Source organism: Oncorhynchus gorbuscha, linkage group LG18 (genome assembly GCF_021184085.1).
Source record: "Oncorhynchus gorbuscha isolate QuinsamMale2020 ecotype Even-year linkage group LG18, OgorEven_v1.0, whole genome shotgun sequence".
Classification (NCBI taxonomy): Eukaryota; Metazoa; Chordata; class Actinopteri; order Salmoniformes; family Salmonidae; genus Oncorhynchus; species Oncorhynchus gorbuscha.
In genome coordinates, this window is record NC_060190.1 from 719,286 (window position 1) to 733,945 (window position 14,660).

The 14,660-nt window shown below is 42.4% G+C and overlaps 1 protein-coding gene across 1 annotated transcript; it reads right to left on the bottom strand.

The window, feature by feature from the left end:
* Nucleotides 1-6,619: 6,619 nt before the first annotated feature.
* LOC124003109 (zinc finger protein 345-like) lies at nt 6,620-11,268 on the bottom strand (the record flags this gene model as incomplete). Its single annotated transcript, XM_046311171.1, has 3 exons — nt 11,083-11,268; nt 8,632-8,848; nt 6,620-8,187 (listed from the first exon to the last, which is right to left on the bottom strand). Coding segments are annotated over exons 2-3 (1,767 nt in total), but the record flags the coding sequence as incomplete, so codon positions are not given.
* Between the last annotated feature and the right edge of the window lie 3,392 nt (nt 11,269-14,660).

The following is a 14,660-nucleotide window of genomic DNA, read 5'->3' on the forward strand; positions in this document are numbered from 1 at the left end:
GTTTCTCATGGCCGGGTGGCCAGCTCTAGGAAGAATCTTGATGGTTCCAAACTTCTTCCATTTAAGAATGATGGAGGCCACTGTGTTCTTGGGGACCTTCAATGCTGCAGAAATGATTTGGTACCCTTCCCCAGATGTATGTCTCGACAGAATCCTGTCTCAGAGCTCTATGGACAATTCCTTCGACCTCATGGCTTGCTTTTTTGCTCTCTCATGCACTGTCAACTGTGGGACCTTTCCAAATCATGTCCAATCAATCAACAGGTGGACTCAAAGTTGGACTCAAAGTTGTCAAAACATCTCAAGGGTGAATATTTATGTAAATAAGCTCTTTCTGTATTTAATTTTTTAATACATTTGCAAAAATGTCTAAAAACCTGTTCTCGCTTTGTCGTTGTGGGGTATTGTGTGTAGATAAAGAATGGTCCATCACCCAAAGGACATCCAGCCAACTTCACACAACTGTGGGATTGGATTCAACATGACTCCGTATCCCTATAGAAGGCTTCCGACACCTTGTAGAGTCCATTCCCCGACAAATTCAGGCTGTTCTGAGGGCAAAAGGGGGTGTAAACTCGATATCAGGAAGGTGTTCCTAATGTTCTGTACACTCAGTGTACATATGGTGTCATTTCATGGGGCACGGAATAATACAGTGTTGCTGGACTAATTATTATTATTTTTTACATCATTTTAACATTATGTCCTATGCAAAGCTGCAAAAAAAGTTTATCCCCGGGACTTTTATTTTGAAATCAAATTCCGAAAACCTGAAGTGTTAATGTGGATAGGATAGAGCTAGTGTGTTGCTGCCATGACCCCCTAACCCTGCCGACTGTGTCTGGTCTGGATTAATGGAGCACTGCGATACATGTTTGTGAGTGTCATATCAGCTGCCGTAGTTGGACATGTTTTGGCCATCTGACAGATACATCACTTTTTTTTTAGTCTGTGTCTGAAAATAGGGAGTTTTTGCCCAGTCCCAGGTATGGGTAACTGCGTAGTTGTGCTGCGTTCTTTTTGAAGAATCTCAAATATAAGAAATATTTTGATTTGTTTAACACTTCTTTGGTTACTATATGATTCCATATGTGTTATTTCATAGTTTTGATGTCTTCATTATTATTATACAATGTAGAAAATAGTAAAAATAAAGAAAAACCCTGGAATGAGTAGCTGTGTCCAAACTTTTGACTGGTACTGTATGTGTATGTATATATATATATTTGTTTTATTGTTGCCTGTTTTGCATGTTATTTTGGCATTAATACGTGTCACATTTCAGTTTGCAAACAATGTAAAATAAATAAATAAAACATTGAGTTAATAAAGCCACATACAAACTTGGTCTCTTTTTTTGCATTCTTGAGTAAGGCAGCTCCAAAATACAGGTGTTTCAGCCCAGCTCAGTGCTTTCTGTGGTGGTGGGGCAGCCAGCGGAAAATACGAAGCATAGGGGTTTGGTAATGTTCTCTAGTTGCTCCATGATTGGCTCAGTGTTCTGTCACTCATGGGGACACTACGTCACCGCAAAATCTAAGGGTAGAGCTCGAAAATGTGATTTTGATCTAACTTTATTAAACGTTTATCTAACTTTATTAAGCGTTGATGTAACTTTATTAAACGAGCACCACTCTTTATTCATCACAGACATTCACCAGAGTAGCCTCTTCTCTGGGCAGATGAACGAGTAGAGAAGAGACTGTGTGTAATGTAGATCATCCTACACAGGCCTGCAGTGTGATGTTATATTATTCCAACAATTAATGTCTGGCATCTTTTATTCTTGTGATTTATCCTCACCATGATACAATACTGACTTTTCATGGATAAAGATAATCTAACAACATCATCCACCTTTAATGAAGAAGAAGATTACAGTTTGTTAGCATTTATTATTTAATTAATGGATACATTACAATGTTCTAAACCAGGGGTTGGAACCAGTTCAGGGAACAGAAAAGAAAAACGGAATTTCAAGGAACAGAACCAGAACTGTCAACGAAAGGGATCTATACTGTTCCGGAACAGAACAGTGATTTTAAAAGCATGGGAACTGGTTAATGTTCTTTTACATTCCAGGCATTTTATTTTCTGTCCCTATACACTCAGAAACGTATTCCAGTGTCTGCCTGCTAAAAATCTTTGCCAGTGTGTGTAGGCTACATTCCCCCTCCCCTCCCACCGAAGCATGCATAGTCTACTGTAGCTACTGACAGTACAGGCGTGATTCAGACATTACGGAGAGAGAGGTTTAATTAGAGAACATTGATGAACTATTTCAATACTAGTTAAGGATACTAAGGATACTATAGTTATCACGTTTAGGAGGCATTATCTGTACTGTAATGGAACTGAGAGTCATGATTAAGGGATAGTTCTGGTCCAACGTTAGTTAATGCCAACTCTCTGAAGTTCAAAGACATTCAAAGTTTCCTCATAGAAGCCGCTCCTCTCTAGGTATACTTCCGTGGGCCTAATTCAGATAATACATGTCATAACAGATAGTACATGTCATAACAGATCGTACATGTCATAACAGATCGTACATGTCATAACAGATAATACATGTCATAACAGATCATACATGTCATAACAGATAGTACATGTCATAACAGATAATACATGTCATAACAGATCATACATGTCATAACAGATAATACATGTCATAACAGATAGTACATGTCATAACAGATCGTACATGTCATAACAGATAGTACATGTCATAACAGATCATACATGTCATAACAGATATACATGTCATAACAGATAATACATGTCATAACAGATCGTACATGTCATAACAGATCGTACATGTCATAACAGATAGTACATGTCATAACAGATAGTACATGTCATAACAGATCATACATGTCATAACAGATAATACATGTCATAACAGATAGTACATGTCATAACAGATCGTACATGTCATAACAGATAGTACATGTCATAACAGATAATACAGATAGTACATGTCATAACAGATAATACATGTCATAACAGATAGTACATGTCATAACAGATAGTACATGTCATAACAGATAGTACATGTCATAACAGATAGTACATGTCATAACAGATCGTACATGTCATAACAGATCGTACATGTCATAACAGATAGTACATGTCATAACAGATAATACATGTCATAACAGATAATACATGTCATAACAGATAATACATGTCATAACAGATAATACATGTCATAACAGATAATACATGTCATAACAGATAATACATGTCATAACAGATCGTACATGTCATAACAGATCGTACATGTCATAACAGATAGTACATGTCATAACAGATAGTACATGTCATAACAGATCATACATGTCATAACAGATAGTACATGTCATAACAGATAGTACATGTCATAACAGATAGTACATGTCATAACAGATAATACATGTCATAACAGATAATACATGTCATAACAGATAATACATGTCATAACAGATAATACATGTCATAACAGATAGTACATGTCATAACAGATCGTACATGTCATAACAGATAGTACATGTCATAACAACAAGATGCCCAGCGCGTCAAATGGTTCAAACCGGTTCAGAACTTTACTTTGCTGGAATGGAACAAAAGAAAAACGATAACGGTTCTGTTCAGAACAAAATGATTGGAAAATACTTTCAGGTTCCAAACCCTGAAAGGAACACAGGTTCCATCCAGATCATGACATAACAATAGACTTGATGTCAATAGAAACCAGCCCTTCTACGGAGTTTAATCAGGTATAAAAAATATCCACAACTGAATTCTACTGGAGTCTATGGATTTATTTTGTATTCAATAGAATAGCCCATAGGGCCCATGGTCAAATGCAGTGCACTACATAATAGGGCCCATGGTCGAAAGTAGTGCACTACAGAATAGGGCCCATGGTCAAAAGTAGTGCACTACAGAATAGGACCCATAGTCAAATGCAGTGCACTACATAATAGGGCCCATGGTCGAAAGTAGTGAACTACAGAATAGGGCCCATAGTCAAATGCAGTGCACTACATAATAGGGCCCATGGTCGAAAGTAGTGCACTACAGAATAGGGCCCATAGTCAAATGTAGTGCACTACAGAATAGGGCCCATGGTCGAAAGTAGTGCACTACAGGGTGAATAGCGCGCCATTTGGGACATTCAGCCCCAGTATATACTATATATAGACTCAGCCCCCAGTATATACTATATATAGATAGACTCAGCCCCAGTATATACTATATATAGACTCAGCCCCCGTATATACTATATATAGACTCAGCCCCAGTATATACTATATATAGACTCAGCCCCAGTATATACTATATAAAGACTCAGCCCCAGTATATACTATATATAGACTCAGCCCCAGTATATACTATATACAGACTCAGCCCCCGTATATACTATATATAGACTCAGCCCCCGTATATACTATATATAGACTCAGCCCCCGTGTATACTATATATAGACTCAGCCCCGTATATACTATATATATAGACTCAGCCCCGTATATACTATATAGAGACACAGCCCCAGTATATACTATATATAGACTCAGCCCCGTATATACTATATATAGACTCAGCCCCGTATATACTATATATATAGACTCAGCCCCGTATATACTATATATAGATAGACTCAGCCCCAGTATATACTATATATAGATAGACTCAGCCCCAGTATATACTATATACAGACTCAGCCCCCATATATACTATATATAGACTCAGCCCCCGTATATACTATATATAGACTCAGCCCCCGTATATACTATATATAGATAGACTCAGCCCCAGTATATACTATATATAGACTCATCCCTCAGTATACACTTTATATAGACTCAGCCCCAGTATATACTATGTATAGACTCAGCCCCAGTATTCAGCTCAAGTCAAATACTGTCAACTGTTTTACATGTAAATGTTAGTCGTGTACATGGGCATACGTCCCTTTAAAGGGACATTTCAAAAACATTCTCCTACATGTTCACATCCTCAAGCACCAACCCAACATCAGCAGATGTGAAAATGGAGCGTTTCTCTGTTTGGTAGTAGATAGAGGAAGATACGTTTGTAGTGGTAACCGATGTAGTGTGACACCTGCTCGTCCAACATCTCATTCCAAAATCATGGTCAAATGTAGTGCACTATATCCAGGTCGTATAATTCCATCCAGGTCAGGAGGAGGAGTCAACCAATGAATTTATAGTCCTGAGATAACATTCCATAACTGCAGGTAGCAGTAAATCACCAACCTTGGCTTTGTACCTGTTCAGACTGCAGTACATTAGGAGGTGGTATCCTGTTCACACTGCAGTACATTAGGAGGTGGTATCCTGTTCAGACTGCAGTACATTAGGAGGTGGTATCCTGTACACACTGCAGTACATTAGGAGGTGGGATCCTGTTCAGATGATACACACTGCAGTACATTAGGAGGCGGTATCCTGTTCAGACTGTACACACTGCAGTACATTAGGAGGTGGTATCCTGTTCAGACTGTACACACTGCAGTACATTAGGAGGTGGTATCCTGTTCAGACTGCAGTACATTAGGAGGTGGTATCCTGTTCACACTGCAGTACATTAGGAGGTGGTATCCTGTTCAGACTGCAGTACATTAGGAGGTGGTATCCTGTACACACTGCAGTACATTAGGAGGTGGGATCCTGTTCAGATGATACACACTGCAGTACATTAGGAGGTGGTATCCTGTTCAGACTGTACACACTGCAGTACATTAGGAGGTGGTATCCTGTTCAGACTGTACACACTGCAGTACATTAGGAGGTGGTATCCTGTTCAGACTGCAGTACATTAGGAGGTGGTATCCTGTTCAGACTGTTCACACTGCAGTACATTAGGAGGTGGTATCCTGTTCAGACTGCAGTACATTAGGAGGTGGTATCCTGTTCAGACTGCAGTACATTAGATCCTGTTCACACACTGCAGTACATTAGGAGGTGGTATCCTGTTCAGACTGTTCACACTGCAGTACATTAGGGTGGTATCCTGTTCAGACTGCAGTACATTAGGAGGTGGTATCCTGTTCAGACTGCAGTACATTAGGTGGTATCCTGTTCAGACTGCAGTACATTAGGAGGTGGTATCCTGTTCAGACTGTACACACTGCAGTACATTAGGAGGAGGGATCTTGTTCAGGAATAATTCATAAAATAAATTATGCTTAGGTCAAGGCCAGGAACACAGGCTTAGGTCCGGACTGGCAACCTGGTTTACAATGAGACATGTATTGTTAAACGTAAACCAATCAGGCTTTAGGCCTGGGAATAGCACTATTACAGCAACCACTATAGTTGTTAACGATCTTGTCTCGATCTCATCTAAATACGGATGATACTATATTACGTTACGGAATTACCCCGACTGCTGACCTGGCTGTGACAAGGCGACAGTCTGATTTTACAGTTGTGCAGGAAAACCCCTTACTGATTTTTAAAACTCAAATGATGCTGCCCATGACCATGCCGTCACAGAAGATGCAATTGCAGGGATAGGTGTGAATTTCAATAACTATAGAGTTGCTAATCTATTATCACTTCACCTTTATTTCATGTCACTCTCCTCTCCCTCAACTTCTTTCTTTTCTTCCTCCTCCTCCTCCTCCTCCTCCTTGACAATCACATTGAAAGCACAGGCAGGTTTCCCTCCAATGTGTATTTTTTCATGACTTTTAAGACTTCTTAGCTGAGTGAAACCCCCCCCACAGTGAGAGCAGTGGTAAAGCTTCTCGCCTGTATGTACTCTCTGATGTTTCTTAAGGTTTCCTGGCTGACTGAAACTCTTACCGCAAAGAGAGCAGTGGTAAGGCTTCTCCCCTGTATGTATTCTCTGATGTTTCTTAAGGTTTCCTGGCTGACTGAAACTCTTACCACATAGAGAGCAGTGGTAAGGCTTCTCCCCTGTATGTATTCTCTGGTGTTCCTTAAGGCTTCCTGAATAATTAAAGCTCTTCTCACATTGGGTGCAGTGATAAGGCTTCTTTCCACTATGTACTTTGCCATGTCTCTTAAGATTTACCTTCTCACTGAAACCCCTCCCACATTGGGAGCAGTGGTAAGGTTTCTCTCCTGTGTGTACTCTTTGGTGATTCTTTAGATTACTTGAGGAACGGAAACTCTTCCCACATTGATGGCAAGGGTAACGACCACGATCAGGCAGTCTTGGTGTATCTGGGTCAACTCCACTACTATTGTCCTCCTGTTCCTCAACTTCTCGCTTTTCCTCCTCTTTGATTTCCCTCTCAACCTCCTCCTCTTTGACAATCACATTTAACCCACAAACAGGCTTCCCTCCATTGTGTATTATCTGATGACTTTTAAGACGTAGTAGCTGAGTAAATCCCTCCCCACACTCAGAGCAGTGGTAAGGCTTTTCTCCAGTATGTACTTTCTGATGATTCTGTAGATTACTTGAGGAACGGAAACTCTTCCCACATTGATGACAAGGGTAAAGACTACAACCAGGTAATGTTGATGTATCTGGGTCAACTACACCACTATTGTCCTCCTCAACTTCTCGCTTTTCCTCCTCTTTGATTTCCCTCTCAACCTCCTCCTCTTTGACAATCACATTTAAAACACAGACAGGCTTCACTCCAATGTGTATCCTCTGATGACGTTTAAGACGCCTGAGCTGAGTGAATCCCTCGCCACACTGAGAACAGTGGTAAGGCTTCTCTCCACTGTGTGATCTCTGGTGACTCTTTAGGTCTCCTGCGAAACGAAAATTCTTTCCACACTGTGAGCAGTGGTAAGGTTTCTCCCCTGTATGAATTCTCTGGTGTTTCTTAAGGCTTCCTGGCTGACTGAAATGCTTCCTACAAAGAACGCAGTGGTAAGGTTTCTCCCCTGTATGAATTCTCTGGTGTTCCTTAAGGCTTCCAGAATGATTGAAGCTCTTCCCACATTGGGTGCAGTGGTAAGGCTTCTCTCCACTATGTACTCTCTCGTGTCTCTTAAGGTTTACTTTCTCACTGAAACTCTTCCCACATGCAGAGCAGAGGAAAGGTTTTTCTCCAGTGTGTACTCTTTGATGATTCTTTAGAATAGTTGAGGAACTGAAACTCTTCTCACATTGAGGGCACGAATAACTCCCATGTCCAGGTAGTCTTGATGCTGTGGAACTGGGCTCCTTGACTGAGTCTGGGTTGGGGATCTCTCCTGTAAGAATATGAACATATATATGGTCAGAAACTGACAAAGAAACAAAGGCTTTAAGCTTACCAACGCAGGATTCAACAATAATTTTGATTAACAGTATTGAGATAAATACTTTGCAAGGGGCTTGTTGCATAGCATCGCACATAGATAATGGCATTGTGAAATTACAATGCATTGCCAAATGGTCGGTAGACACTCGCCTTCCCTCTTACACATACAGAAGCCTGAGGGGTATAATACAAAGCAGAATCAATGAGTTAGCCAGCTAACTTGCCTAAATATTCAGAAATATATCTATTTTTTGAAAGATTAACTTGAAATTGGCATGCTCTAATTGACTTAACAACCAAAAACACATGTTTACATTTCTCAATGAACCAGAAAATCAATGGTTATTTTGGGTTGTTTACCTCTGAACCAAAGAGGATGTTAGCCTGAATTTACCTGAGTCAACAGAGTCCCTGTCCTCCTCTCTCCCTTCCTCCTCCCCCTCATTGATTTCTCTCTCCTCCTCCTCCTCTTTGACAATCACATTGAGTTCCACTGTTTGACTGCAGTCCCCCAGCTTCACTGACAGCAACTCTGGACCCCGCTGTGAGCTTCTCTGGGCTGGAACACCACAACCAGAACCTGGTTCAGACATGGTAGGCTAGAGGTGAATCTAAAAAGAGGAGACCGAAAGAGTTCAGGGTGATTTTCACAAACCTAGATGGTGGTATAGCTCCAGAAAAGACAGCAAAAATGTATCTAAGCTAGCTAACCACACATCCCGTCCAGCAGAAAACCTTTTTCCATAAAATAAACATAGGATTGACGGCAACAGCATGTCAGATTATCCCATAAGTGAAGAAGAACACTGGCTGTTGAGTACAAGCATATTCAGTTCAAATTCATTACTAATATATGATACATTGATACATACAGTGATTGAAATTACCACCCCATCCTCAGTAGCCTATTCAAACATTCGCCTATAGGCTATTAGGCAACACAAGCATTTTCTTGTGTTAGGAATTGCCCCTAATTCTACGTAACAGAGTGATGTAGACACAGAGATGTCACTTTAAAATGTATGAAAAACCAATGAATAAAAAGTTAAACCATACAACTCCATGCACAAGGACTAATTTGAACAATTTCCACAGAAAATTCTACAAAGTTTGGTAACAATGACAGCACCAAACAGCAAAAACTGTCAATCTGCACTGTGTTTGTATAATTTTCAGTGGAAATTGTTAAAAGTAGTTTCTAATTTTTTTTTTGTGTGTGTATTTTACCCCCTTTTTCTCCCCAATTTCAAGATAAACAATTGCGATTCAATTACGAAAAAAAGAGACGCTCCTGGGGGTGTAAACTCAGTGGACTTGGAGACTAGAAGTGTTCCTGGGGGTGTAAACTCAGTGGATTTGGAGACTAGAAGTGTTCCTGGGGGTGTAAACTCAGTGGACTTGGAGACTAGAAGTGTTCCTGGGGGTGTAAACTCAGTGGACTTGGAGACTAGAAGTGTTCCTGGGGGTGTAAACTCAGTGGACTTGGAAACTAGAAGTGTTCCTGGGGGTGTAGACTCCGTGGATTTGGAGACTAGAAGTGTTCCTGGGGGTGTAAACTCCTGGGTAGAATGGACCCGTTACTGCAGCACAACGTACAGATAATTGTGTAAGGTGCAATAAATGATAGGAGGACACACATTGTTGACCATTTCGACTTGGAAAAAAATAACAAATAAATAACAATATTTGAGCTATTCTTTGTATGATAACTAGTATAAAACATATTGATAATTGTGGACAATAATTAATAGGTCTACACACAGAACACATTGTTGAGCATTTAGTCTGGAAAAAAATAAAAAAATAAACAAACAAATCACATAATATCTTATAGAAATACTTTTATTTACAAAGTATAACCAGAAAGGAAGAGGAAGAGAGAGGCCCAACACGGCTGCAAATCTGTCTCCCTCCAGTAGGTGTTGTTGTTGTTTTGCCCACCAAGCAGGGAGTTTTTGTATGGAGGTCAATGTGTGTGTCAATTTTGGACAACAAAAAAAGTAATGGCTTATTTCCTACACACGTGACATGCGTGGGGGGACAAACTACCTGCCCTCCAGGGCACGTCCCGCACCCGATGTCACAGGAAGGCCAAAAAGATCATCAAGGACGACAACCACCCAAGCCACTGCCTGTTCACCCCGCTACCATCCAGAAGGCATGTTTAATAGAATATTTAATATAACACACATACATTATTTATTAATTTCGGTTGCATATCCTGACGCGAAGTTTGTTCTATATAAAGTATTTGACTGGATTTTGGTGGCTCGTGTTGACCAGTAGTGTCTGCCACAGGAAGTATTTGACTCGAGGCACAAAATTGAGGGAATTAGAGGGGAGGAGGAGGGGGGGGGGGGTTCGGCAGGCAAGAAAATGTAGAATAACGTTAGTTTAGCAACGTTTAGTCCTGCTAATATTGCGAGCTGGTTACCTAAATAGCTAAACCAAATATTTGTTTTATTTATAAAACTAGGCAAATCAGTTAACAGATTTTTATTTGCAATGACGGCCTACCAAAAGGCCTTGTGGCTAAACAAGGAGCAGCCGGTTGGCCTATTCCTCAGGACAGTCATTTTACTGAAGATGAGTCGACAGCTGGCTAACTATAAATAAAAGTCACACTTCAACCGTGAACCTGAAATAAAGTTAGCATGTTAGCTAGTTAGCTACACAAACGGGTTTTGACGGGAGATGTGTTGCTAACTGGCTAACAGCTAACTAGCTGGGGGAACAACAAAACCAGGCCGCGGAAACCAGTGCGGTTTCATCCTGGAATGTGTTGGTTTACAGACCGTGTTACAAGCATCATTAAAACAAATAATAATCATTAGCAATAGGTTACCTGGAACTGATTTCCTGTTTGGCTGAAAATAACTTGAGGAAATGTTGAGGTCTCGTAGAGCAAGAGGAAAAAATGTGTCCACTTTCTGAGTGAGTTTGGTCTGGATTATGAGATGCGGCAGGAAATGTTCGTGAGCGTCGTATCAGCGAAGTCATTGTGCATGTTTTACCGGCCTCCGACGGAAATAAGTCAGGCAAAACACACGAAAATAGATATTTCAACCAAAACAAGACGGCTATCACTACATTCTATTTCTATCAGCAGTATGATGTTATATTATTACAACAGTGTACAGCATCTGTTATCCTTTATCCTCATGTTACTATTGTATGGGTCACACATAGTTAGCAGATGTTAATGCGAGTGTAGCGAAAGGTTTGTCTTCTAGTTCCGACAGTGCAGTAATATCTAACAAGTAATCTAACAATTCCACAACAACTACCCAATACAATACACACAAATCTAAAGGGATGGAATAAGAATATGTACATATAAATATATGGATGAGATGACCGAGAGGCAAGATGCAATACATTGTATAAAATACAGTATGTATACACACATGAGATGAGTAATGTAAGATATGTAAACATTAAAGTGGCATTATTTAAAGTATTTAAAGCGACTATACTGACATCAATAAAGACAATCTACCAACATAATACAGCATTTCGAGACATTCTTTTCTGATTTCTACTTGATTTTGTGGAAGCTTTTCGGAAATTCTGTGATACATTTTTCAGTCCTGCATGTTGACTGTTGTGCCAGTGTGTACCCAATCTTCACAAATCCCAATCTTCACAAATCCCAATCTTCACAAATCCCAATCTTCACAAATCCCAATCTTCACAAATCCCAATCTTCACAAATCCCAATTTTCACAAATCCCAATCTTCACAAATCCCAATCTTCACAAATCCCAATCTTCACAAATCTGAAAAATAACAATTGCACCAATTAATTAGATCAAATGTATCCACTCACACACACCTCTCCTCTCCTCTCCATCAGGCTTGGGGCTTGCTATCAACACAAGATGCACCTCCCAGTCACATTCTCTCTCAAACAAAACAAATAGATTCAAAGCTGATCAATCGCGTTCAATTTGAGCATCGTTTTTTTGTTGTCTTCAAAATGCTTGATTGTGATTTTTTATGAGTGTCGAAAGGGAGATTAAGAACATAAAACGTAAAAATAGAGTATTGTGGTTGATAAACACTTTTAAAACGGTCTACCATTTATTTTTAAATCCAGAAAGCTTGTGCTTTCGTCATACGTATTAAGTTGAATTCGGCAAAGCTGACAAATTGCACTCAGCGCTTTGAGCAGCGCTCTCCATAGACACACTGGGGAGAGCAGAGCGCCGACCACCCTACTAAAGCCAAGAGTAGACTGGGGAGAGCAGAGCGCCGACCACCCTACTAAAGCCAAGAGTAGACTGGGGAGAGCAGAGCGCCACCCTACTACCACCCTACTAAAGCCAAGAGTAGACTGGGGAGAGCAGAGCGCCGACCACCCTACTAAAGCCAAGAGTAGACTGGGGAGAGCAGAGCGCCGACCACCCTACTAAAGCCAAGAGTAGACTGGGGAGAGCAGAAGAGTAGACTGGGGAGAGCAGAGCGCCGACCACCCTACTAAAGCCAAGAGTAGACTGGGGAGAGCAGAGCGCCGACCACCCTACTAAAGCCAAGAGTAGACTGGGGAGAGCAGAGCGCCGACCACCCTACTAAAGCCAAGAGTAGACTGGGAGAGCAGAGCGCCGACCACCCTACTAAAGCCAAGAGTAGACTGGGAGAGCAGAGCCACCCTACTAAAGCCAAGAGTAGACTGGGGAGAGCAGAGCGCCGACCACCCTACTAAAGCCAAGAGTAGACTGGGGAGAGCAGAGCGCCACCACCCTACTAAAGCCAACCCTACTAAAGCCAAGAGTAGACTGGGAGAGCAGAGCGCCGACCACCCTACTAAAGCCAAGAGTAGACTGGGGAGAGCAGAGTGCCGACCACCCTACTAAAGCCAAGAGTAGACTGGGGAGAGCAGAGTAGCCGACCACCCTACTAAAGCCAAGAGTAGACTGGGGAGAGCAGAGCGCCGACCACCCTACTAAAGCCAAGAGTAGACTGGGGAGAGCAGAGCGCCGACCACCCTACTAAAGCCAAGAGTAGACTGGGGAGAGCAGAGCGCCGACCACCCTACTAAAGCCAAGAGTAGACTGGGGAGAGCAGAGCGCCGACCACCCTACTAAAGCCAAGAGTAGACTGGGGAGAGCAGAGTGCCGACCACCCTACTAAAGCCAAGAGTAGACTGGGGAGAGCAGAGCCCTACTAAAGCCAAGAGTAGACTGGGGAGAGCAGAGTGCCGACCACCCTACTAAAGCCAAGAGTAGACTGGGGAGAGCAGAGTGCCGACCACCCTACTAAAGCCAAGAGTAGACTGGGGAGAGCAGAGTGCCGACCACCCTACTAAAGCCAAGAGTAGACTGGGGAGAGCAGAGAGCCGTACTAAAGCCAAGAGTAGACTGGGGAGAGCAGAGCGCCCACCCTACTAAAGCCAAGAGTAGACTGGGAGAGCACCCTACTAAAGCCAAGAGTAGACTGGGAGAGCAGAGCGCCGACCACCCTACTAAAGCCAAGAGTAGACTGGGAGAGCAGAGCGCCGACCACCCTACTAAAGCCAAGAGTAGACTGGGGAGAGCAGAGCGCCGACCACCCTACTAAAGCCAAGAGTAGACTGGGGAGAGCAGAGTTCCGACCACCCTACTAAAGCCAAGAGTAGACTGGGGAGAGCAGAGCACCGACCACCCTACTAAAGCCAAGGTTAGACTGGGGAGAGCAGAGAGCCGACCACCCTACTAAAGCCAAGAGTAGACTGGGGAGAGCAGAGTACCGACCACCCTACTAAAGCCAAGAGTAGACTGGGGAGAGCAGAGTGCCGACCACCCTACTAAAGCCAAGAGTAGACTGGGGAGAGCAGAGTGCCGACCACCCTACTAAAGCCAAGAGTAGCGGAGTAAAAGTTGGAGTAAAACGCCACTCACCTTGATTCTTTCAGCGCTTGCCACAGTCCTCCCTGCTACCACTTCAGTCATGGTGATCTGCCACTGCCGTGGGAACTGTTCTGACCTTCTCATATACTTTGCTGATTCATGACCGTTGATTGTCACCTCTCTCGTGTTCCAGCAACGTAGGAGTGAAAAACAATTTCCCAACCACTAGGCCATGCTGCCACTATGGACAATAGGCCATGCTGTCACTCTGGACAATAGGCCATGCTGTCACTCTGGACAATAGGCCATGCTGCCACTCTGGACAATAGGCCATGCTGCCACTCTGGACAATAGGCCATGCTGCCACTCTGGACAATAGGCCATGCTGCCACTCTGGACAATAGGCCATGCTGCCACTCTGGACAATAGGCCATGCTGCCACTCTGGACAATAGGCCATGCTGCCACTCTGGACAATAGGCCATGCTGCCACTCTGGACAATAGGCCATGCTGCCACTCTGGACAATAGGCCATGCTGCCACTCTGGACAATAGGCCATGCTGCCACTCTGGACAATAGGCCATGCTGCCACTCT